At 36.2% G+C, this 26,376-nt stretch overlaps 1 protein-coding gene across 5 annotated transcripts in view; it reads right to left on the reverse strand.

Annotated features, from left to right (window-relative positions):
• COL12A1 (collagen type XII alpha 1 chain) overlaps positions 1-26,376 on the reverse strand; it is a 96,782-nt gene that overhangs the window by 19,453 nt on the left and 50,953 nt on the right. For all 5 annotated transcript variants that reach the window (XM_057369149.1, XM_057369141.1, XM_057369175.1 and 2 more), the window contains 22 exons: positions 26,081-26,223; positions 23,838-23,967; positions 22,841-22,980; positions 21,636-21,765; positions 20,817-20,959; positions 19,750-19,879; positions 18,672-18,814; positions 17,122-17,251; positions 16,805-16,924; positions 16,080-16,226; positions 15,222-15,338; positions 14,631-14,777; positions 14,469-14,543; positions 13,800-13,939; positions 11,898-12,021; positions 11,559-11,702; positions 9,743-9,907; positions 8,047-8,085; positions 7,815-7,953; positions 5,548-5,690; positions 5,063-5,172; positions 38-187 (listed from right to left, as the gene is read on the reverse strand). In XM_057369149.1, the coding sequence (XP_057225132.1) occupies positions 38-187; positions 5,063-5,172; positions 5,548-5,690; positions 7,815-7,953; positions 8,047-8,085; positions 9,743-9,907; positions 11,559-11,702; positions 11,898-12,021; positions 13,800-13,939; positions 14,469-14,543; positions 14,631-14,777; positions 15,222-15,338; positions 16,080-16,226; positions 16,805-16,924; positions 17,122-17,251; positions 18,672-18,814; positions 19,750-19,879; positions 20,817-20,959; positions 21,636-21,765; positions 22,841-22,980; positions 23,838-23,967; positions 26,081-26,223 (2,849 nt within the window). The remainder of the gene's footprint in view (positions 1-37; positions 188-5,062; positions 5,173-5,547; positions 5,691-7,814; positions 7,954-8,046; positions 8,086-9,742; positions 9,908-11,558; positions 11,703-11,897; positions 12,022-13,799; positions 13,940-14,468; positions 14,544-14,630; positions 14,778-15,221; positions 15,339-16,079; positions 16,227-16,804; positions 16,925-17,121; positions 17,252-18,671; positions 18,815-19,749; positions 19,880-20,816; positions 20,960-21,635; positions 21,766-22,840; positions 22,981-23,837; positions 23,968-26,080; positions 26,224-26,376) is intronic.

A 26,376-nucleotide genomic window follows, 5' to 3' on the forward strand; every position in this document is an offset into this window, starting at 1 on the left:
TCTTCCAATAATGAATGGATTCATATTTATTGCTTACTGTTGCTGATCTTCGGTCGCCTTTTAGAAGTTTTCCAAGTATTTCATAGCCATCAGTTGTGATGTTCCCAGCCTCCTTAATTGGTTTTTCCAGAATTTCACTGCAGTCAATGTAAATCTTAACATTTGATGAAGTTACAACAATATGGACCTGAAAAATAGTTTAACATAATATTTAGAAATGGCACATGGGCACAATTCTTTAACACTTTAATAGTATTTCACTCATTCAGTAGTACTGTTTTAAGTTTTATTCCTAGCAATCCTGCTTTACTTCCAACTGGTGGAAAAATTCAAACTGAAGAAAAATCTATGACTTYAACAACCTCTTTAGAATGTGCTGAAGGTCAATAAGATGAATACAGAYACACAGCCAAGAAATACTAGTTAATGCAATAGTTGAACTATTATTAGTTATTTTAAAAGGTTGCCTGAAAAATATTTTAAGGGGAAATAAGAGCAAAAAATAAAAGAATTTTTGAGAGGAAGTGAATATAAGCATCTCTTGTTCTCTTCTGATGGCTGCGACCACACAAGATGTTCATAAGCCTGRCACAGCCCACTGGCTAGCAGACTCTGTAGTTCAGAGAGTTGATTGTTTCAAACCCAAAGATAGAGTTCAGTTTCCACACATGACTCAACCGGAGGCATTAACTGCATTGAGATACAGGAAGTGACCAGAGAAGCCTGCCCAGAACAAGACAAAATAATCAAGGATGAAAGAGAGAAATTTCCACGAGAGAAATCTGTTTACAAATACATATGCTAAAATAAGGAGAAACAGGGAAGAGGAAGAAATTGATTACTGGAAATAGAGGAAATTTAGGAGGGAGAAAGGAATGACTATAATCRAAAGAGAGTACGTTTAAACAAACAAGGGCTTCTTATTTTAGCACATTTAATATGCAGYTAATGGAAAAGCATCTTCAGGTAACAGAAAGTTTTCAGGGGCTTTATATACCTTACCTACTGCAGATATTTTATATAGAACATTATAAYATCTATGTAATTGTTAAAGAATCAGCACATTAAGATCAGCAGTAAAGAATCCCTCAAGTATGTATTTATGTTTAAAGCTTCTGTTATCACAGTACATGACCGTACTATAACATATTGCTATTTGATGACTGCTTTAAAAATTGGCATAAGGCTGAGAGATTCCCCTAAATGTCCTGAGTCAACAAGTGCCTGAACAATCTCCTGAGAATTTTAACTTTTTTTTTCCTTTTAAATATTTTCCCATGCAGAGTTGTCTCCAAGGCATCAGGATAGCTTATCTAAAACTCTTTTAAAATTATGTGCTTATGCTTTATATCTCAGTGCTGTGTATACAAGTGGGTTTTTTAATTAAAATTCCCAAGAGTGTTCATTGAAAAAAAAAAAAAAAAAAAAAAAAAAAAAAAAAAAAAAAAACAATTGAAAGATAACTGTGTCCAAAGCATAATTTGCAAAACTTTCTATAAAACAAAATAAGCACCACACCAAAACTTAAAATCCATTATAATTTGTACATCATAGATTCAGTCACTTGATTACATGACTAAATTTTACAGGTTAATTACTGYGTCATCCAGTTTAAATCACATCCCAGATGTAATCTGCTAATTCTGAAAGATACCTAATACACAAATCCTTGTACTGGGATGTTAAGTATTTGTCACAATTTAAATAAAATAAAACACTTTGCATAGAAAATGTAGATTACATTTTCATTAGCAGACAAAACTTAGAAGAGGTAAATCTACATCAGAATGTTGAATGAAATMATCAATTTGAAAAGGTTAAAACAGGAATAACTGCTGAGAATCACACATCCATCCAAAGAAGAACCAATCCCAATATGCAAAAATAAGCCAAGCTCTCCCAAGTAATTGACTCAGTCAGTTAAAAACTCATTTGCTGCCAGATCTGAATTCCAGCCTGAATCTCATGGCCTAGGCAACAAATCTAATTAAAGGAGGCATCTGGTGTTTACAGAAAATAAAAYATCTCTCTATTCAACCCTGATACACTTTGTTTTCAACAGTTTTTAAGACACCAACACAAAGAATCTGTTCTAACTAGTTCTGACTAYTTATTTAATTTATGTCATTTTAGGAAAGAAAACATTCTTCAATTTTTCTCTCCAGATGCCTTATAAGATAAAGTTTGATGGCATTCCAATCTGCTGCTAAATGAATCGCATCAATAAGCTAAGCAATCTTATTTCCCATATGTATAGCAGCAGAAAGATATATACGCATTATCAAAYTTCCTCTTGCTAACTACTGCAAAATGGCAAGCTAAAAGGAAGTCTAGTGCGGTAAGAATAAGAAAGTAGAAGTTGTCTGTCTCTCCAAAACATCAGTTATAAAGTTAATGACTGTCTCAGGCAGTCACAATTTTTCCTATGGGACTTGCCAGATTCAACAGCTTTCACCATAGCTATGCTACACAGAGTGTTCAAGTATGCCAAAGTAAATTTCCCTTCAGTTAGGTGTAGTTAACTCCATTTGACTGATAGAGCCAATAAGCCATCAAATGAAAGCCACAAAAATGTTTAATATTTTGGAAAACCTCTCCTTGCATTGTAAAGATTTGTCATTTCTTTGAAACTGGAAGGTAGGAGAAATTGCAAAAGTACCYTTAGAAATGTGTTAATTTTGCTTTCCTTCCTTTATCCTATATCTAAAGCTACTGCTATCCATTTTTAGGAGCTAATCAGCATGGCTGATACATAAAGCTTTCCCAGCAGGTGGGCTGGGGAAGCACCGGAATTAACAACCYGACTCAGATGGAAATCTCAGTAATCATCTGGAAAGGAGCCAGAAAAGCCAGCTTAGTTTCATGGTGAAAAATCCCACATATAGCTCTACACCAAGGCTCTTCCAGCTACTTTAGATATTATCAAAATTGGAAATTTTGATTCTTTTCTGGGAGAAAAGAAGGGGAGTTACAGATTGCGTTAAGTAACCGAGAAATCTTTTCTTAAGAAATAGTCTCCTGAGCAAGAATTTGTAGTTCTAAAGCTTTCAGATAATTTGCAAATTGCTGCTACTCCAGTTCATTGTGTGCCATCTTAGGATCACTTTCTCTCCATCTGTACTGGTGTAACTAACTATTAAAATTATACAAAATTCTGGATTTTTATTTTGCCTGTCATTTTTTTTTAACCAACAAGTGTAACAAACCATTTTATATAGCTGCTAATTTCTAGCAATTTGCAGGGATCACAAATTTTTCCCCATTTGTTCTGATTAATGAGCAGAACATCACAGTAAATGCTGTCAGAGGAGTCTGCTTGSTTCTATAACATTTAGAGAAACTATAAGGAAAAATGTGATTCTAACATCAAATAAATTAGCAGCAGACACTTAAAACAAGCTGCTGGCAGCACAACATGKGGAGAGCTCCACACCATTGACCCGAAGAAGTGTCAGCTCTCACAGCAATATCTAAAATGAGACATGCTACATGCTGCTCTGTTTCTAAACAGTACTTCCTGGTGATGACTCAACCTTCGCACAAAACCATGATACATTCTAGCCTTTACTGACTCTCTCTCCAGTAGATTCATATGTTTCCTTAAAATTCAGTTGTCCTACTAAGCTATTAAGGAGAAAAAAAAATAAAAAGGCAAATGCCAAGGACAAAATAAAGGCTGTTCAATGTAGGTATGACCCAAAGCTACCCATAACTATCAGTTACAAAATCAATGACACAAACATTGCTTCATACATACAAAAATAATCAGACCTTAAATAAATTTTAAAACAAAAAYAATTGGATATAACCTAGGTCCACTTTGGGAACTTATTCTCTGCCACATTCTGAGGAAACCAACAGCTTTTATAATACTGTGTGATTTTTGTAATCACCTGTGTTTTAAAGAGATGAAGTCACAAAACATTATAATGYTGGCACCAGTTATCTTTTCTGGCCTTCAGTCTAGCAAAACTCAGTTGACAATTTGGCYCCCAGTATCTGGAAGTCAACAGAGGCAACCCCTTATCAGTATCCTCAAAGGAATGCTGGTAGTAACCAGTCATGCAGAAGACRATATCATAAAGAAAACAAATGCTATACCCAAGCCATATTTAGTCATCAGATGAAAACTAAGCTAAATAGAAGAGAGATAATTCAAAACATGAGAATGGGCATTTCAGCTAACCAAAAATGTTGCAACTGCAGCTCACTTTCTTGCCCTAAACATATCTATTTAACACAGCAAGAAAATATTTTAAAATATTTTTAGGTTTACATGTAGCCTGAGTCAAGCAATTCCTGATGATTAGAGGCAAGGAAGCTTGGCAAGATCAAGTTTTCATAATTTGGTGCACAGATTTAGAAAAGCAAGCACAAAACCATCACAGTCAAAGGCAAATGCAGTAACATGCAAATATTTCACCAGCCATTTTGTCAGTTCAGAAACTCTAAGTTTCATTCTAAATCAGAAATAGACTTTTTATGGGCTCTCTCTCATTATTGTTGCTTCCTCAGTTGGCACAACATTGGAATATTTTAGACCCAGTGTTTTTAAGAAAAAAAAATCAATACACATTCATACTTGCTAAATATATACACACATGAATTGCGTTTGTTAAGCATAAGAATCTTATTGAATATGTTATTRACCTCCCAACATTGGTTCCCTGCCTACTCACTTGCCCTGTCTCTATYTTCCTCCTCCCTGAACCATTTCAAATCATTACACCCCCATTAAATATTTCTCACCMCAACTTCCTTTCCTTTTTTCCTTCTAGCTTGTCTTTCATTCTTCCTCTTTCATGTGGCAGGAACCAGGCTACAATTTCTTGCTCAGATATACCCCTYCACTATCTCAGTCTGGACAAATTAYTTTACAAATCTCTCACATTGGTTCAAAGAAGACCTATAACTTCAGAGATCTTGTTTTACACAATCTGTAGGTCCCTATGACAACCTAAAGTACTACACAAAAACCAGATACAATTGATGGTGACTTTTGCTTGGCTGTCTTTCAAAGAACAGTACTTCAGAAAGCAACATCATCATTTCAATCCTTTACCTTATGGAAGCTTCCATAAAAGATTTTCCTTATGTCATCATTGTCAAAAGTTACAGTTTGAACCTCTCCCCTTGTATCCTTGTTAAAGAATGACAGCACTTTGCTGGCAGCTGCAATAAATAAAAATAACACATTTCATTTCACATGTATTAATGAAACCACCATCCTAAGATACACTTACAGATAAAATTTACTTTACTCCTTAATTGGGTAAACAGAGATCAGAGATGGTCTTAATGACCCRTAAGTACATAGATGTACTTACCTTTGATTTTAGAGTTAATACCAAAGTTGAAATGGATTTTAGWTTAATTAGTCTTAGTTGAAATATAGTTGTACTAAATTTAAAAGAAATCTTTTAACACTAAAAATGTATAAGCCTTTTTTCACATAAAAATGCTTTGGGTTTGAAAATATTTGGGAAGAACATGAGCAAAGTAACATAACATGTAACTTCTCCATGCAATAAGTATAAACATCCTTACGATCAAGCACAACTCCAACTTGTGGTTTATAATCTCTGTCTGTAATCTGCCAAATTGCAAAAGGCTCATTGGGGGTTTCAGGCAGAAGACGGAATAAGAGAATGATAGTGTAGGCCTGTGGCAATCCCTCTGGGTGAATCTCCCTGTTAAGACAATACCAAGACATTTTTCACGTGGAAACACATGAGGAACATAAGACTTTCATAATTTGTTCTTTTTCAAATAAAGACACAAGAGTAACAGGGAAACCACAACATTTAGTGTAACACAGCATTTTAACAATTTTCTCAAACATAAAACATCACTGTGATATAAAACCATTATGATTTGTTAAGATGAACTCACAGCTTGTCTTYAGCTGGTCCAGCACCACAGYTAGAATGGATGCCGGAATACGACCRAGAACTCTCGGGTAGTATTCTCRTGGCAAAGTTCTGTATAAACTACACATGTTTTAAATTCCTTGATGATAAGTACAGAAAAATAAAGGACCACAGCTTTACTTTTTTTTTTTCATCTAATCTGCTTCAGTCAGACAGCAGCATTTAACTACTGCTGCCCCTCAGGCACAAATACAGTGAAGGAGATTATTTAATGCCTTTTCTGCATTGGTGATGCATTTGGGCTTCAGTTGATTCTTTACTGGCTCACGCTTAAATTTGTGATATTTGGACTGTTAGACATTAAAATAGCAGAAGGCCAAAAGTAAATAAAAATATGCATGAAATGGCCTATGGAATTTTCTGATGGGTAAGGGAGGGAATGCATGAAGGCAACTGTAAGAAAGGAGGTGACTACTGCTTSTCCTTAATCATTGTAATAGAGCTCAGAAGGGATTTAGTTACATGAACATAAACATAAAAACCTTAAAAATGTAGAGAGAAGCTGCTTTGTATGTTAGGCAAATCTTGTGAACCCATACAATTATGAATACCACAATAAAAACTGTATCATTAAGTCAACAACATCACACAGCACAGTGCAGGAATGCAAATATTAAAGTAGATATAGCAATTTATAGTTGAATAACAAGTTATTTCAGATACGGAAGCAACTATGCCACTAGGATCAGCATGCATTTATTGCTTTGCTGACTCAGTCTAAGTGAGTTTTATTTTCTGGATTCTTATGAAAAATAAGTGCCCAGAATATTCTGGCAAGTCTATTGCACCTCTTTAGCAGACATAAGACTATRTATCACAACATTTCTAAAAGAATGAAATAAATAGGTGGCCCATCTTTTTATTGTGTTTTCATCAACTTRTCCTGTTAAATACATTATCTATCCTAATGTAAGAGTTGCAAAACTGGGATTATCTGTATTTTTCTAGATTTCAAAAATGCAGGCTTTCAGAGAACTATTATCCCCATAAGTGTTAACAGCACGTCAATGATCTCAAAAATCCTYAATTCCTCCCCTTTTAGAGTTATGATCTCAGAAGCCTGGCAAAAAGAAATTATTTCTTCATAGACCTCAGCTCCTGTGTTTGGTCTGATGTTTACCCAATCTGGGAAGATTTCAAAGGCTTCTCTGAAAAGAAGGCTAAATTTCCTTAAATTTATAGGAACAATAGGCTATTTTTAGGCATCTCCTCTGGCCCAGAATAACCTTTTCTGAAACTTTCTTAAATMGATGGGAAAGAAACAAATGCAAAGGAAAAAAAAAAAAGAGAGAGCGAAAGGTTCTACTCTTAGTAAAACTAACTGCTAAGTCTTTTTTTCTTCAGAAAAAAATGTTGGCAAGGATGACCATCTATTATCCATACATAACCAAGCTCTAAGACCACAGGCCCTTGAAAGCTCTGCTCCATTTGCCAAATAAGGCAAGTCAAATAGAGGAGAAACTACCCTAAATCAATGGCATCAATGTGCTGCCTACTGWAAGAATGATGCTTCTGAAAAAAGTGATGCTAATCCCTCCATATTGAAATAATTTCTGTTCAGCAATGTGGAATTCATCGGACTAAGGAGGGTCTTATTCAATTGCCTAAGTATAAACTGTGGATTCTATGCAACTTGAGTGGTTAAGAAGCATCATCTCAAAGAAAAATAAGCAACTAGATTAATAGTGAACTGTGACTGCAGTGGAAGAAAAAGATTAGTATTTAATAAAAACAATGATAGACGTGTTTCGGAGTATATTTCTTGAAGCTCAGCAAAAAGAACATTAAATTAATGAACCTTCCATACGACACAAATGCTRTCATCTATAAACTCTGTTAATGCTTCATCATCTGGTCTAAATAAGGGTCTTCAGGTTTACTTACCGTATTGGTTGGCTGATTAAGGCATTTTTGTGCAGTYTATATGCTACATAGCTTGGGAAAGAGCCTGATTCCAGTGAAACGCCTTGTACAGAAGCAAAGTGTTTCTCTGTTAGGTTATAGGATTCCAGCATCTTGAAACCTTTAAGTCCGGARAGAAAATAAAAACCAGAAATACTGTAGAGCTGTAAATGACAMAAATGAACCTATACCAAAATATTTGMTTGTTACTCACCAGGTGAAGTGTATCCCTCCAAGTAAATAAGAGGACAAGCTGAAAGACATCAAACAACATATAATTCAAAACTAYTAAGCCTAAMAGGACATGAACCTATGCATACTTYAGAAAGTTTTATTACTAAGAAGTCYGTGCTATTATTAATTATRACACAATTTTGSTTACATTTGTCATACCAYGTTCTGAGCTGTGGTAGATGTAACATCAAAATCTTTRCTTGTCACTTTTAGTAGGGTATTTCTATTCTGACAAATTGTATGGAATAACAAATGAACCCCAAATATTTTAAGAGTATAACTCGTAATAAAAAAGGAAGACAACGACACAGTCTTTCCATGAATATTTAAGGCATGAGTCAAGCTGCATAATAGTTGTCAGATTCACAAGAAATAACTGCATATTTATGTGGCTCCTCAGAAGCCAGCAGATGAGGCAGTTAGGGAGCACACAGTTGCACATGACAGGCTTGAGAATTTCTTATTTTTGCCATAGAAGGATTTCACTTGAGTAAACAACTGAGTTTTATTTAGATAATTTTAAAACAGCATCMCACACTATAGCTGTACATCTTTAGCACCCTTATTCCAGTGGTAAATAAGAGACCTGTTGTGCCCTGCAGTTCACATTAGCCATGTGAATGATTAGCCATCATTCTATTCCTTCCTAATGTTGTCAGTTACTTATATTCTTGTTATACTTTGGAATATATATTTTGGAATACAAGATGAGATTACATAAAATACAATACTTCAAAATTTTAAAAAGTAACTTGCTACCTAAAACTATGTCCAGTTATTATGAAATCTAACTTTTTAATATGAACATTTCTTCTSATGTACCTTAAATAAGAGGGCAACTTGTATTGGGTTTGTGTGGCAAGGTTTTGGTAATGGGGGAGCTACAAGGGTGATTYCTGTGAGAAGCTGCCAGAAGCTTCCCCTGTGTCCAGCAGGGTCATTCCATCTGGTTCCAAGATGGACCTGCTGCTGGCCAAGGCTGAGCCCATCAGCAATGGTGGTAGTGACTGGGGGATACCCGATTTAACAAGGGGTGGAGGGTAGGGTGTGGGGTTGTGTGTGTTGGAATGGCACAACAATCTGCAGCTGGACAGGGGAGTGAAAATATGTGAGAGAACCAACTGTCAGTCAAATTCCACTGCATTCCTGCTCTTCCCTGTAGTGAAGACTGGCTGTGACCCTGAAGCCTGTGGAAGTCCACAGAGGAGCAGATATCCACCTGTAGCCCCTGGAGGACCCCATGGCACAGCCTGTCTGAAGGAGGCCATGACACTGTGGGAAGCCCACACTAGAGCAGGTTGCTGGCAGGATCCATGGCACCGTGGAGCGAGGAGCCCACAATGGAACAGGTTTGCTGGCAGGATTTGTCATCCCACGAGAGACCCACAATGGAGCAGGCATGCCTGAAGGGCAGCACCATGTAGAAGGGACCTAATGAGGCTCAAGAAAGGCAAGCGTAGTCCTGTATGTGGAGAGAAATGACCCAAATTTCAGGCTGGGGGCTGACCTACTAGGGAGCAGTCCTGCTGGGAAGAACACAGGAGCTTTGGTGGATAACAGGCTGACTATGAGCTGGCAGTGCCCCTGCARCCAGTGRGGCTAATGGTATTCTGGGTRCATCAGGAAGAGYGGCCAGCAGGTCGAGGGAACTGRTCATCCCAATGTCTTCTACTCACTTGAGGTAGCTGTCTCACACACAAAGGTGACGAGGTTGTCTTGAATCTTTTCAAAGGCATCAAAGTCATCAACAATAAATACATGACGCTCACTGGGCTTGCTGGCAATCTTGGCCAGTTCATTGTAATCTACATCAGCCACACCAACCACAAAGACACTGAAGCCTGTAAAAATAACACTTGTTACTTGAAATGTAGTAAACATACATCACCATTTTTCATGGCAATATTGCACAAACCACTGACTTGTAAGGATCTACCTGTGAGCACACATTCTGGACATCTTTTCACCCTTTCAAATCTTAGAAGGTTTTAGACTGGTTTTCGCATCTTCCAGTCAGAACWTTCTCCTCTTTCATTGATTTTTGTTGTGCATTATCCAGTCTCATGCAGCTTTGGCTACATAATCCCCTCACTCTTCATCACAAAATGTACAATTCTCTTAACTCTACAGTCTCATACATCTGTTCTGTGGCCAAGAACTGTACAGACCAGTCTCTTGACCAGTCACAAAAGCACCCTACATGATGAACTTAGACTGGACATTTAGTTGTTGGATGTCTTAAGTCAAATAAGAATAATCAGATTATAATTCAATCAGGTGTAAATTTCCTTGACAAGAAACTACACAGACATTGGAAAAGCCACTTGGAGGGTGAAAGTGGATTTCACATTTATTCCAAATGGTAAAAGTATCAACTTTTATTCCTTTTTTTTTCCCTTCCCCCCACCAAAAAAAAAAAAAAAAAAAAAAAAAAAAAAAGATAATTATTCCCCTACAGTCAGTTTTGGAGAAACTTTGGCTGAAATACTCTGCCCAGCTTTGAGCACGCTTTGACATGTGTAGAAAACAAAGCAGTAGAGAAGAGGATAAAAATGATAAGAGATTTGGAAAACATGATCAACACGAGATYTAAGAAAATAGATTTGCTTACTTTAGAAAATAGAAGACAGGAAGAGGAGATGACAGCASGTTTCAAATACCTGTTTCAGTGAACAGTGATCTACCTCTTTCCTGGTTAACTAGGTAAATTAAGACTACAATTTCACTAACCTGAAGAAAGACTTAAGCGAAATGCAAGACAAAGGTCTCCTACTAGTAGGGTAGTTAAGCACTGAAGCATATTGTCCTGGGAGACTCTAGAAACCACTTAGACAGAGGTAGTTCCTTCAGATTACGGAAACAGAGAAGACGACTGCTTGTAGTTGACATGCATGTGATTCCCATAGGAAGTACAATATGTCCCTGCTCAGAGATCAGGACTATGTGGTTCACACACTGAAATGCAAAATGCAGAGTGCTGRGACAGGAACAGATTACTGCACTCACAATCATCAAATCTGAGGAGGAAGTGCACTGCTTCTTTGCTCAAAAGGCAATAAAGGAGTCCATTCAGACCCAGCTCTTTCAAAAGCAGTTACTTTAACTTGAGATCCACTGGTTTATACCAGATAAAACATAAATCTCAGCAAATMAGTCCCATTAAGTAATAAGCACTAGAATGGAGTACACTTCCCAATGATCCCTGGAGTCCACATACCAAGAAGAGAAAGAAGTAACCAAATGCCKCATCTTTGAAATGGCATGCAAGAAGATTTACTTGAAAGCTTTGGGAAACCACATCCTTCCCCAGAGAGAACGCTTAAGAAAGAAAATGGRTAAGTCTGGGTCCAGAGATCACAAATGCTGTGAAGAGATTTGAGGTTTTACCAAATTCTCAGAATACATTTCTGAGTCCATAAAGGATGAGTAAATGATTCCCAGATAATTGAAGCAATGGAGAAACAAAACAGCCACGTACTGAGAATTGCTTACCAGAGTGCTGTATGATCGTTGCTGCTTTCCTCACCTCATCCTGAGACCGACCATCTGTGACAACAACAAGTACCTTGGGAACGCCTCGCCTCATGCCACTCTCCCARGTCAAAACCTTTTCTTTGATAAATGTAAGGGCTTTGCCTGTAAAGTGTGCAACAAGCAAAGAATCATCCATATTATTCACAGGAGAAAAATTCTTTTAGCTCATAAGGGCAACAGCCACAGAGCTAAAGCACAACAGAAAAATCTACTTCTTCATCCATGCAATATTAGGATAATTAGGCAGTTTCTGAAAATATTTTATCTGACAGAAATATAATTACAGCCCAGAATTACCTGTCCTTGTGTTTCCTCCTCTGTACTGAATATTCTGAAGAGCTCCCAGGGCCTGGGCTTTGTCATCAAATGTATTCAGTTTAAATTCAGATTTTGCCTCATCACTGTACTGCACAAATGAAACCTGAAATGGAATACATCACAATGTTCAGTTCATGTCTCCATATTCAGACCAACTCTTAACATGTACTTTGGTATGCTAATAATTTATTTTTATACATAGACACAACAGTAACATTYGTGCAACTCTTTTGTCTTTCCTGCTGTCCTTGTTTCTTTCTTTTTGTTCTGTGYAGAAAATGTAATATGGACTTAAATTAATATGATTAAATTATTGTTATTACTAGGGTGAGGTATATATGCCTAATCACTACTTCTGATCAGATGTACAGTATCTACTAAACCTTTTCCAGCTGTTTATTAGGAATAAAAAACAATTTGTCAATAGAATGACAATAAAGTTAGGTACATATATAACTATGTACTCTCTTTCCTTAAATACTGAAATACAATCACTTTAACACAATCATTTTAATCTTGAATTTTTTTTGCCCCTTTTAATAYTCTGCAAAATTGCATTTTATTTTTTGCATACTATTTTAATGTTAAATAGAAATCTTTCTGTATGTATATATTCACATTTATTGTGGTAAATTCCCCTTTTAAAATTGTTAATATCTAACTCAAAACCTGAGATTGCTGCATCTCAAGAGGTATGTGACTTCATTACTTTGCTAAATACTAGCATTTAAATGTGTCTGTCACCTATATTTTCTTCTCTATTTCCAGGCTGGGGGCCTGGAATATYAGGAAGAAAAAGAATATTAAACAAAAAACAAATGGAAAGGAAAACTACCCAGTATAGATTAGAGCCAAGGATGATAAAGAGTGTCTGAGACAGAGTGAATTTGAAGAGTTTTTCCTTTAAAAGTCTAGAGAGTTAAAGGTGGGGAATCAAAACCTCAAAACCACAAACAGATTTCAGCCTTCTTAGCAAAGAAAATGCATTGCACCTGCAGGTCTCTGCAGTGCTCCAGAAATACCATGTAAGCAATTCTCTCAGACCTCATGTCACTCATTTCAGCTAGTGAAAGAGAAATGGYTATGGGAACCTAGACAGTGATTTCATCCAGCTTCCAACAAGTGGAAGAAAACTGATAACAGTGTAATGTTTGTGGTGAGAAGCCTGACAGAAATAACTTTGACATAATTATATTGGCCCAGGATCCCTGAAAGCCTATTTCTCATTATCTGTTACTGTTTACTCTCTAAAAATGCACTAACTCATTAAGAGGACCTTCACATATTTTTACTATGACCACTGTGGAGTAGACCCATACTATCATAGCATGAAAAGGTTTCTGCAAGTGCCTCTTTCAAAGGGTTCCTGCCTATTTAATGCAGTGGGATTCTAGGGAGCTCAGCAATGGTAAGCCAGCTGGACCCTGCATGTATAAGACTCATTTTTTACACTGAGACATTAAAAAGTGACCCTCAATCAAAAGTCAGAATGTCCCCAAAACAGATTTCTGATAYGACACAGACAAAACCTAGGACATAAGAACTAAGCAGTGTGCCAGCTGTTGATGCCTTACAAAAATAAATGAAAATATAAAATTGACTATACATTATCCCAGTTTCTCTACCTGAAGGATTCCCACATACTATTAACTTCTGTATTTCAGAATATTAACATCTCAAAATAGACTGAATTTTGTATTTACATTCCTTGCATTTACAAAATGGCCAACATATTTAATAAATAATAGACATGCACACCCACATACATGTGCTGTACAACAATCTAACACAAAAAAATTACAGCATTCTGAAATAAAGTAGTAATTCAGCTTCATCTTCAATTTCCCTCAAAAATGTTCCCAATGGAAATAACAGACTTACCTGGATTCCAGCAGGATTGATCAAATCAAAGGCTCCTACTGTATTAAAAACAAATTTCACTACTTTGTTGAAATTATCATCACCAATACTCCAGGAAGCATCAGTCAAAAATACTATGTCTGCTTTGGCACCTCTGCAAACTGAAAAAAAAAAACAAGAAAAGGAAACCTTATCAACCATTATACATGAAATACATATTACTCCAAAATTTGAAAATTCAAGAATGACAAATATTCAGCAAATGTCTACTGCCATGCAGTCAGCCTGGCACATGACTAACACAAAAACATGCAATAAAATATGTCAAAGAAAATTTCAAGAAATATGGAAGAGCTCAAGAATCAAATATAAATGTTTTAAATTACTTTTTTTTCTGAGCAGCTATCATAAAACATAAAGTGCCTTCTGAGAGCAGATAATGTCATGGACTTGCTACAGAGCTATAGAATATCAATAATATTTTCTGAAAGGTTTGCATCTTGCTTTTCTAAACAGGAAATGCTGAAGTCTAGTAAAGCTCTGGAACACACATTAAGAAAGGTCTCTAYCTTCATTTTCCTAAAATGCTGTGTTAGTTTTAATTCCACTTAAAGTTATGTAAAATGGAAGTAAACTATGAAGTAGTACAGCAAATACATAAAAAATATTGAATTCTAGAAATAAACATACCATCCCGAGCTGGAGGGATCGTGGGAGGTGGAGGAGGTGTAGGTGGTGGAGTCGGTGCTTCTGTAGGTTTGAGGACTGAAATTAAATAATAAATTTATTCAACAGCTGAAACAGGACAAATTCCATAGCTAAAACTTAAAGTTCACAGTATCTATTACTTACCTGTACGTTCCCTCATAGAGACTGGAGGTCCCTCAAGGTTAGGGGTCTGAACAAAGACAGTAGCATTGTATTCTTTGTCTGGTGAGAGGCCAGTAAAACAGTGGCTYGTTTCTGACCCACGTATTGTGATTTCCTGTCCTCTGGAACCTACCAAAAAAGCCCAACAGAAAGAACTTTAGAATCTATTACTTGCCTTCTAATACATGTACACATAAGTGTGGAAATGAAGAGACATCTTGAGAGGAGGTTTGGGCCAATGGGACTTATTCTTAGCAGTCTTATTCTTGCTACATTAGAGCCTTTCCAGACCAAAATTCTGTGGTGATTATGAACCCTGGAGCATACTGGAAAGTAACATTGCAGCATAAATGTGTAGTCAGGTAACTGGGAGATGTAGATTCCCTTGACAATAAGCAGCGCTCCCTCTACAGATTTTCCACCACTCAAGAAAAACAGGCTATGTTCAGAGCTTTAAAGCTCAACCAGATGTATCATTATGGTTGGTGCTTGCCTCCAATCCAAGTAAGTGGTGCTTTCACTGACATAAGACATTTATGGTTCCAGAAAACACAGAAAACAGAATGTAYTTACCATCAGTTGGGTTTAGCTTCAGTCTGTAGGAAGTTGCTGCCCGATGAGGTGACCACCGGATACAGAAAGTATCCCAACCCACTTTGTAACTTGTTAGGTCAGTGACATTCAAATATACTGTGAAAAGAGAAAKATAGAAATTGTTCTCTGGAAAATAGTATGTAATGGGTAAAGCACACCAAAATGAAAATTACAGTACCAGTGCTGGTCTGGAACTTGATTTTCAAAAATACTTGCAGAAAGAAAGTGCAGTTCTAGTCAAATCTCTTTGYGTTACACCCTACAGTTCCCATCTAGCTATTTACAAAGTCACAAAATTCCATATTGGGTAACAGCCCATTTTATGAGTTTTCACATGAAGCCGATTTCTTTACAAAATAAGAAGTCAAAAATAAAAATCTGACTCATATATATGGCAGTACAAAAAGAATGTACTGAGTCAGGTTGCTTGATCCATTTTGCCTGAGCAAATTTTTAGAAGTTTGGCCAAGGCCATCATCAAAATCACTGGACATTCCTATTAGGTAAAAGCAAAAAGCTTAGACTGGCTTAGTAATATGTTTAGATTCTGTAGTACCCTGGAGACAGTTAAAGATTGACTCCAACTATAGCTTAACAAAATTTTAGGAAGTAGACTAGCAAATTTTATATCATTATTTAAAAATTACCTAAAATATATATCCTCAGTCCTATTTCAAAGATTACTGTCTTTAAGATCTACATAATGGACAGGTGGTAATTATTCTCTACGAGAGGGTGCTCAGGCTTTCTAGCAACCAACCTTCAAAACCTTCCCTTAATCAATGTTATCTCAGATCAGCGTATGTATCTAGCATGAACAAAATAATTTTGACTTACATGTAGTGCCTTGATCTGTCAAAGGTATACTCATTCCAGAATCATACTGGGCATAAACATTCACATCRTAAGTAGTACTGGGAGACAGGTTATGCAAGGTGTAGGAAGTCACTTCTCCCACAAAAACCTCCATGGGCTCATTTGAACCTTGGTTTGTAAGGAAGCATTAAGAGAAAGGGAGAATCATGATTACATGAGCTACASAACTATTCTCTTAGATGTCAGTAAATGTTAACCTCATTTTTTCTTAAACAAAGCATATCGATTTCTTAAATTTTAGCATRTTACAATGTTGCATACAGAACACACACATAATTTTACAAACTATTGTGCAATGTTTGTTTTCAGCTTCTAGAAGGGTGTGAATATTGCTTGAAGGCCACATAAAACAAAGGTTCCATAGAACATTAGTACTAAATACCTGTTCAGCACTCATCTCACTTACACCACTTCATGCCCTTAGAAGGACAAGAGGTATTAAASAGGTTAAAAACAAACCAAGCCACTGTACAAAGTTTTAACTATAAATCTCTGAAATTAACTGTACAAAACTGCATTTGATAATTTGCATTTATTATAAAATATTGATCATAAGGCTGAAATTTTCATTAAATAAATAGATCCTTTAAGAGAAACACGATCATACATATGATTTCTAATCTGGTCTACCATTAGCTACTCACTGTTCTGAAATTGGTGTACTCAGAATGAACAGGTTTTCTTACCCACAGGTTTGTATACAATTTTGTAGCCAAGAACAGGGGATGGTGAAGGATCCCAGGAAACTCTGAAACGTGTATACCATTCATCAGTTATATACATATTTTGAGGAGGGAGTAGGCCAACTAAAAAGAAAGAAAAAAAACCATTCTAATTAGGCTAGTAACTGTTTTTCAATCTCTAGAAATTAAGATTGTTATTCTGCAAGGTAACAATCACATCAAGTACTTAATTAACTTAATGGAACCTTACTAATGTTGACATGATCAAGGAATATGTCTTAAATTTAAAAAAGAATAAACAACATGAAAACTATAATTACCAGTTCTGCCATTTCCAGTCAGTTGTCCACCATCTCCATCTTCGTACACAGCGACAACAGTAATTTTATATGGCGTATCTGATTGTAGTGGTTGCAGTATCACATTATTCCTTATCCCAGGAACTGTTGTCTAGAACACAAAAGAAACAGARGTAAACACACTCACAGTATTGTAAGTGATCAGCAGTGACCATAGCTAGAAACAAAAATTTCTTCTGACATTTGGCACACTTATTTTTATGTCCATCATAGAAAAAATCATCCAGGATATCTTAAGGGTTGTAGCCCTTAAACAATTATCAGTATTTGTTATTTTGAATTACAAAACATTGTGGCCATCACAAAAACATAAATCGAATTGACTCTTCAGTCCCAACCCTCACATCAGATGGAGAAGCTGCAGTTTTTGACCAAGATTTCAGTAGCATTCCCTCACAGAACAGTAAAAGTCAAAATGATGTGTTTGTTTTCTTGGCAGAAACAAGTTAGTCTGAGAAGAAAGCTCTGAATATTTTGATATATAAAAATGTCCCTATTTATGCATCCCTCARTCTTCACATCTTCCTTATGTAACCATACACTACTGCTCCCTTCTAAGGAAAATGTAGGTATAATCCCAAAAGCGATACTGCTCCATAAAGAAAYCATAAAGCACTGAGACTATTGGAAGCAAGTTGAGGTATCTATCTCAAAAGCACATCCCAGTCAGCATTTGCTGTTAATATTTGATAAAAATTTTCAGTTTGAGACTTGCTGTTTTTATGGATTGTCCAATCTTTTCTGCAAAGATATGTGTGTTGGTAAATATGTGTGTCCTGAACAATTCCAGTAGGGAATTTTCAAGCAGTGAACTGTCAGCATGTGAAATACAATAATATAAAAGCAATAACAGCATTTAAATAGCACTCCATTCATGTCATTTTGGCTGGTGGCAGTAGGCAGGAATTCTGCCATTGACCTCTATAGGATTTGACCTTAGCTTTGCTATAAATACTCTGTGAATTTTATAAGCTTCAGAATAATTTGTGCTACCATTAAGCTGCAGGAAATGAAACACAAACACAATTCGAACTGAAACTTAGAGCAGCAATTTAGATGCTGAATCAAGGTAACCATTGTTTTCTTATTAGACTCTGCCAGCTCTCTTCAATTAATAAAACACAGACTTATGTTTACTCTGTATCCTAGCATGCTGCCTTCATAGTGAATAGAGTATGAATAGATGGCTATTGACTGTATCACATTTGAACAAAATGCCAGGAAGCAGAATCTTTTCAGAATCTTCTGGTTAATATGTGACTCACMTATTTAACACTATTTTACCCATATATTTGTTCATTAAACCATATATGTTCTGCAGCTCCATGAAAAAACCCACCTGTTTTATACAAACTATGCTTCTTAGCTTGACACCATTGACCAAAGAACCCAAAGAGCCTGCAAAGTGTATTACATTTGTATTGCATGCAGAACAGATATCTTGATTTTTCTGTAGCCTAAAGAATCAACTGAGAACACCTCAGTGCTTACTAAGGAATTACAGAACTTACATATTCATCGATAGGGTCTCCCACAGTGGGTGAATAAATGATTCTGTACTGCTGGACTGGCCCATCAGCATGGTCCCATTGTACAGAAAGGCTGTTTGTAGTCTCACCAAATACTCTCACATTCCTTGGACCACTGCGAGGCACTGAAGAATGAAAATACAGAGGGTTATATGGGGCATGATACATCTATTTCAGTGTCACCCTCATCAACTCAAAGGTTRCCCTGAAGCCAAAGTCAAGGGCCCTTTTTGAAACCCTGAATAAATACACACAGGGAGATTCAGTCAGTGATAATACAGTGCCTGAAGGTCTCAAATAGGAAGAGAGCCTAACTGGAGGAACTGGAGCAGTATGGAAGGGAGAGAACATCAGGGAGATGTACAAAGTGTGCATCTGCATACATTCTGCTTCTCACACTTGTGCGGACAAGTATAACCATAGCCTGTCACATCTTCAAATTTTAGAAGAATATGGGGATTTAACAGGGAAAACATAGAAGCAGCAAAAGAGAGATAACTTATTGTTGCTGTCAGCAAGTTCTGTATGTGTTATTTCTAGCATGAATTTTAAAGAAGCTAAGCATAAGCAAACTAAGATCCCATGAGCTAAGTTGTATCAAGGAGGTTTTGGAGTTTAGGTGTCTCCAGCAAAAAAMCAAATATCTGGGGAGGCCAACACATACAGTTACCATGTCAGACACAGAATATAAAAAAACCACTTTTTTTTCTGTTGGCAACCACTACTACCCATCTTAATATGTTGGGTTTTTTACAAAAGAAAAATTGTTATTTACCTGGAATTTGACTTTAGGAACAGCCTTTAAAATCTAACACACTTAAATTAAGCTTATTTCCCAACTGAAAATTACATTGCTAATTTCATTCGTGTACCACAGCTGACAGCATAGCAAAAGTTCCCTGCCACAGAGACCTATAATTGCTGCAGGAAAAACTCAGATGCATGAATTCAGAGTAGCACTAAATGGTTTACATTATTTGAGATTGTGACCMATTTTTTAAGATCTTCACACACCAATTTAGACATATATTTCACAACACAAGTACTGACTGCCTCTTACATGTTCTTCCCTGGGCTTGGCTTGGATTTCCYTCTCCATCTGCATACAGAGCTATAACGCTTATTGAGTAAGCAGTGTCAGGAGTCARGCGCTCCAGGATCACATCACGAGTGTTGCCTGGTACCACAATCTAAAACAGAAACAAAAAGCACCTATAGAAATAAAGTTCTGGTTTATACCACATCTTTCTAGAAAACAGTTTGAATGAAATATAGAAAAATTTGGAACATGGCCATGCTGCACACTGTCCAAGAAAAATAACACAAGTTTAAAATAAACAAGCAATGCTGGCAAAAATTCAGTAGCAGGTTAAAAAAAAACCCAACAGGATAAGGAGCTCTCGTTCTGCAAATAGAATTGTTATTTTTTTACATTTTACAATAAAATAGTTCAGAAAAAAAGGAGAAATGTTCATGAACAGAAACTAAAAATGTAAATTCTTCAGAGTTTGCTAACATATAAAGGACACTAAAAGTCCTTATACTTCGTTACATAAAAACGTGTACATCTATTTGCACAATATGGGTGCACATTTGCATGTACATGAGTGCATGCATGGTTGAAGCTTTAAAACKACACTTATTTCTACACAAATCCAAGAACTCTTACTTCACACATGGAGGACAAATTTTTACCCATATCCAGATTTCACTGCTCACCAGCCCCTATTAAACAGTAATGTTACMGGCAAAGCAGATGTTTTAGTGGCAAAATCACACAAACATGGCATCTGGTTCCATAATTAAGCAATTCCTAATAAATATTTGTTGTCTCTGACTCTCTAAAAAATATTTAATTTCACTCATCTGTATCTGCAATATGATAAAGGATACACAATATTCAGTACGCAGTTTTTAATGGGAGAGTCTTATTTCTTGTTTCTTATTTCTTTCATTTCACYAATTAAGCCTTTATTAACAATGGACTAGACTCATAAACACTGTTTTCATCAGAGACTCTCCTGGGCAGACTTTTGGCCTGAGTTTACTATTATTTTTTACACTCACTGAAGGAAGCAATATTCTCTAYACACATTTGACTTATAGTATAAAAGCTAAATTACTTACAGATTCTGATGGCCTTGGGCCAGTCAGTGGAGCATAATTAATTCTATATTGTTGTACTGGACCTGGAGCAGGTTCCCAACGGACATTCATGCTGTTTGGTGTGGGATTGTAAATGTGAATGTTTCTTGGTGTTCCTCTTTCCACTAGATCAAGGATAAATTATATTAAGTTTTACAAAGTTGCTTGTGTAAGTTCCATTTCTACTTGAATTTACAACAGTGCTCAAAAGAAGACGGAAAGAACCTCAGCCCAAGATAAACACATTACTTTTGTTAGCCCAAATTTTACAAAGCTAAGAATCTCAGCRTTTAGTCTTTTCAAACTCCCATACCAGGCAGCAAAGTATAAGTTTGTACTGCAAATTGAAAGTATGATCATAACRTTTTGTTAGCCTATTGGTGATCAAACGTATGAAAAGTAGCCACAAACAACACATCTGAGGTCAAGTTGACACTAGCAGCTCAAGCTTCCTGGAAAATTTTAAGTAAATAGTAGGGACATTAGCAAGGATTTACACCAATAGTTGATGCTTGTTCACCAGTATTGATACTAGCTCTACAACTAAAATTTTACTATACTGTGAAGTAAACGGTAAGATCACTGTAAGCATAGTTGTAGGCACAAGTTTGGAGCTGAGCTTACCTGAAATAAGTGGATTTTTACAGAGCTGCAACAATAACCAAGCAGGTAAACAGAGTTTTTGCATTCATGTTTTAGCTTTGGGTGAAATAAACTTCCATTTTTTATGTAAAATCAATTTCTAATGATCTGAGGCCATTCATAAAAAAACATTCTCTTGAAAAGGACTGTTTTACTTACAAGTGCGTCCAGTGTCAGAGGTACGGCCACCATCCCCCTCAGGGAAAACTGGAACCACAGTTACAGTGTAAGGTGTGTTGGGTTCAAGAGTCCTCAGGATGACATAGTTTGTGTTTCCTGGTACTGTGGTCTACGAATTTAAAAAGAAAGGCAGAGGTAAGAAACATACAAAAACATGCAAAAAAACCCCGTGTTTCTTTATATCTCATTTACTCCCTCACCATATCTCAGTTTCAGATTGGATGTGATATAACCTTTACAAAAGGTGAAGCTTAAAAAAACTCATTCATGGTATCTTCTGGAACCGCTTTTCAWGAAGGTTCTGTCTCATACTTAATACAAACGAGTTCTATGCTCTCCTATAAAATCCCTTATAGCTCTCTCCTCTTTTGGGTCCAGATCCTGCTCTGCTAATAAAAGTAGCAGAATCTGCAGTGATCTSTTCAATGACTACTATTTAGCAACTCAGAAGCATTAAAATATTACTTCTAAATTAAAAATTAAAAATTATATAACACTACAACATGCTAGTGACAATAATGAGCTCATGTTAGGAAAAAAAATTCCACAGCATTTAAGAATATTTGGCATCAGTAACACTTTAGAAGCTATTGAAACAATGACATCCAAGTATGACTCATTTCATGGGCACATTAAATTGCACTGATATAGAAAAAAAGACACAATTAGGAGATAATATTTCCCAGTCTGCAGCAAGGGTTTCCTATTTTCAGGTTTCTTTTAGATTTTTAGTAATCAAATAATTTCAAAGAATAGAATGTGGATTCTTCTGCTTTTACAAATGCCATTGAAGCTGACTGCTTAAAGTCACATGACTTCTTTTGCAGTAAAAATGRGTAGAAATTAGGTCTGCCAACTTCATAACTTTTTTTGTACCCTGAAGTCAGCTTTAGATTCACACACAGTGCCCTAAGAATAAAGAAATAAAAGATTGTGTGTGGTATTAAATCCCTGTGCTAAGAATTAATCACTGATGGTCTACTATATTAAAGCAAATTTCCGTAATACATATGGGATAAACTTCCATGGAGGTGCTGTGTATTTTCTCCAGGGTAGCTATGAACAAAAAAAAAAAGCCAATGCGTAGGCAAACAAGACCTACTTCAATCAGCAGCATTTCTCTCACCAGCACCATGAGCTGTAATTTATCTGAGATGTTAGTGAGATTCACATGAAAAATTTACCATTTCTTCTGCACCTCCAGCTGTAGGTCCATAAAACACTTTGTACTGCCGAGGACTTCCTTCTGCATGATCCCATCTAACATTCAAAGTACTGGTGGTTGGGTCATAAACTAGCAAGTTCCTCACAGTGGTGAGAGGTTCTGAAATAGATCAATGAGCTGTCAGAAAATTGGAATCCTATTCTCYAACTTTTGCTGTCTGATCATGCCTCTGTAATGTATCCTTAAGAAATTTAAAAACAATTGGTTTAGTAGCTCATGTTAAATCTTATGTGTCTTCATTAATCAGAACACACCAGCCACATCCAGCAACATAAGCAAGGTTAAGTGTAGATAGAAAAATTTATTTCTGGACACTATTTTGGAATTATGCAATGAGTTCATCAGGATTTTTTCTTCATTCCTGACCAATCACATTGCTGCTTCTGACTTTCCATTGCAAGCTCATAATTAAATACAACTGAATTATTTAATTTATATTAAATAATTAATTAAATATAGTGAAATTGGTTTTATACCTGCAGTGTCTCTGATAGCAAAGCACTCAATGATTTCCATAGCAGGATCAAAATAATGCATCAACATAAAATGGTAAAGTCCTAAAGTGCACACAATAACAGACAGCCTCCAAACTGAAGGTGCTTAAAAGCACACATATATGAGAGCAGCATGCCTTCAGATGCCTTAAGGCATTTATTACATTGTGACACAAAACAATTAAACAAATTAAAATTAGTAAGAAGTTACATAGTAATATTAAGATTTCTCTCGACTGTAAAAACTGGACATGGACAACAGTCTAAGGCAATGGTCCAGGGTYTCTTCACAGCCAGTAGAATGACAGGTGTTCTTACTTAAGAAACTTTAAAGCCACCAAAGGACAAATSACAAGTACAGATGGGATGAATTTCACCACAAAAAATTTTCTCAGCTCATCTGAAAAGCAATACACCAATATTATTTTGTACYTAATAAGAAGACCAGAAGAAGTTACTTACTGGTTCTGCCTCGTCCTGTCATTCGTCCCCCCTCACCATCTGCATACATCGATGACACAGTAATAGCATATGGTGTGTCAGGCTGCAGCYTCTGGATCACCACACTGTTCTGTCGTCCTCCAACAGTAGTCTGCAGCAAAACAAAAGGAAAATATTAAAATCCATTTTATAGTGTCTCTTTTRTGCTTACTGCTATAGTAAAGAACACAAGCACTTGATGCAGGGTTGAAAACAATGATGTTTTAAGTGCTGCAATGCTCTTGTGACTGACATTGACAGTAGATGTTGAACTGTAGTAACATTTAGTACATATTTAGTTTAGGAAGTTTAGACACAAAGTGACTATTCTTTAAAATCTGCAAACTTGCATGCAACACCAATTACATATCATTTGTATCATCTTCCAGCTCTGTACCAGCACAAATTATATTGTAACTGCATATATCATATAATTCTTCAAACTTTTAAGGCTATTTGTGCATTTTCAAAGCCTATTCAGCTAATGTGTTTGACATAACACTTAAAATCATCTGTTGATGAAGAACTGGTAATGAGCAAGCATTTACACATCTCCACATTTCATGGCAGTAGATTATTTTAACTTACAATCAAACATTTTTTTTTGTACTCAAGTGGACAAAGCTCCTTTTAGAGTACAAATGCTTTCATCATCCCATCATGGTTGCCTRCACATTTTAGTATCTATTTGCCTTTCAAAACCTGACACTAAATGATCATGATGGTCTCTGCAATTCAGTGTGTAGTTTTCACAGAACTGTCTACAAATCACCTGTGATTCCTCTTGCTGCTGAGGCCATTAAATGTCAAAGAGCACAATAACACCCCTCCAGAAATTCGAATTAAATATTTTGGTGGGGACTGTTCTATTGCCTACCCAGCAGTTACAGTTTAATTACAAATCAGAGTAACAAAAGAAGACAAGGAATTATGATGATATGACTGCAAGTCATTTGCAGACAGACATTAAATGCCATGAACAGAGTATGAGTAGTGTGTGCTCTCCTTAAATAGAGGTGTTTTCTCCAACTGTCACTGCTCAACCCTATGCAGCTATAAGTAATTGTCTATTAACTATGTTCTTTACACAGATTTCAAGAGAATGTTCACTATTTTCCTTTTACTCCACCACAATCAATTAATTACAGCTATTAATTAAATGTATTGCTTTTCCTTATTCCTCTAGTGACTTTTCACTAAAATTATGTTCAACTGTTCAATATATTGTACATTGCAACTAACTCAACTCAAATGTATGTTGTCCAAAAGAGAGTTAAAATGGGTGTGTGAGTATCCAACTGATTCTAAAGTAAATATTCCTAGACGTACTTCTGAACATGTGTGATCTCCAATTACAGGAGCAAGCAAAATTTGAGAATGTGGTTCTCATCTGAGAGTGTTCCTCTGACTCATTTGGCAGTAACCACACAGCCTCCCACTGCAGAATAGGGCATTTTTAAGTAGCACACACTTCTGATAAACAGCCTGACTGAATTACCATTCCCAGGCTGTGTYGAGTAGGCYGCCAGCAGTCCAAAGAGYTCTTGCTGAAGACAGAKGGAAGCTGGCTGATCATCAAGTCCTGTCTCTCCATATCATTACAGCTTCTTATCATATTAAAAGAGTCTAAAATTCCTTAAATGTTTCATTATMATATGTTTTGCATGGATTTCTTTTTTGCAGCTCCTACTTCTCTCAGGTTTTTCTGACCCTAGAGTGGTGAGAGACAGTCTCAACTGTTCACAATATGTTCCATGGCAAAGTCCTCTGATAGCACATGAACCACACTATGAAAACAATGGAAAACTCTGGATTATATAGTCATGATAGTTCATATTATTGAATGTTGTGGCAACTATATATGTGACTTGTAGCCTTACATGTTAACTGACTCATTCTTCAACACTTTTTTTTTAGTTTGATCTATAGTTAAACAGTCGGAGTTTATGACCTCAGAGGTCTTTTCCAACCTAAATGATTCCATGAKTATGTGTTTTTCGAGAAAGCAAGATGTATCCAAAGTTATTGCTGCTCAATTAAGAACTTAAATTTGAAAGAGAACAAAACGGTGGGAGTATAAACTTATTCACCATAAATACAAATCTTCATGTAAAAGGTAATTAATATACATAATTACGTGCTTTGAAAAGAAATTATTCTAATGGATTACTCTGCAGAAGGTTGCATTTAAGGTTGAATAACTTTAGTGCTTCAAAATTACTTACCGACTGTTCAGGGCCATCCCCACTGATAGGCTGGTAAATGATCCTGTATCTCTGCACTCGACCACTGGCAGGATCCCATTTCACAGTCAAACTGTGTGAAGTTGCATTGTACACCTGAAGGTTTCGTGGACCACTCTTTGGGGCTGTGAAGCATAATAAAAAAATGAATAAATAGGTAGCTCACCAGAAAGCAGAGATAAACACTTCATTCATGCTTTTAGGGCTGCACGAATGCCTGAACAAGAGCAGAATGTATTAAGTACAGGGGAACATAAACTCTAATGYTTGTAAAATAA

The sequence above is a fragment of the Malurus melanocephalus genome, unplaced genomic scaffold, assembly GCF_030028575.1.
Source record: "Malurus melanocephalus ecotype Western Australia unplaced genomic scaffold, MMel_1.1 scaffold_4, whole genome shotgun sequence".
In the NCBI taxonomy this organism is placed as follows: Eukaryota; Metazoa; Chordata; class Aves; order Passeriformes; family Maluridae; genus Malurus; species Malurus melanocephalus.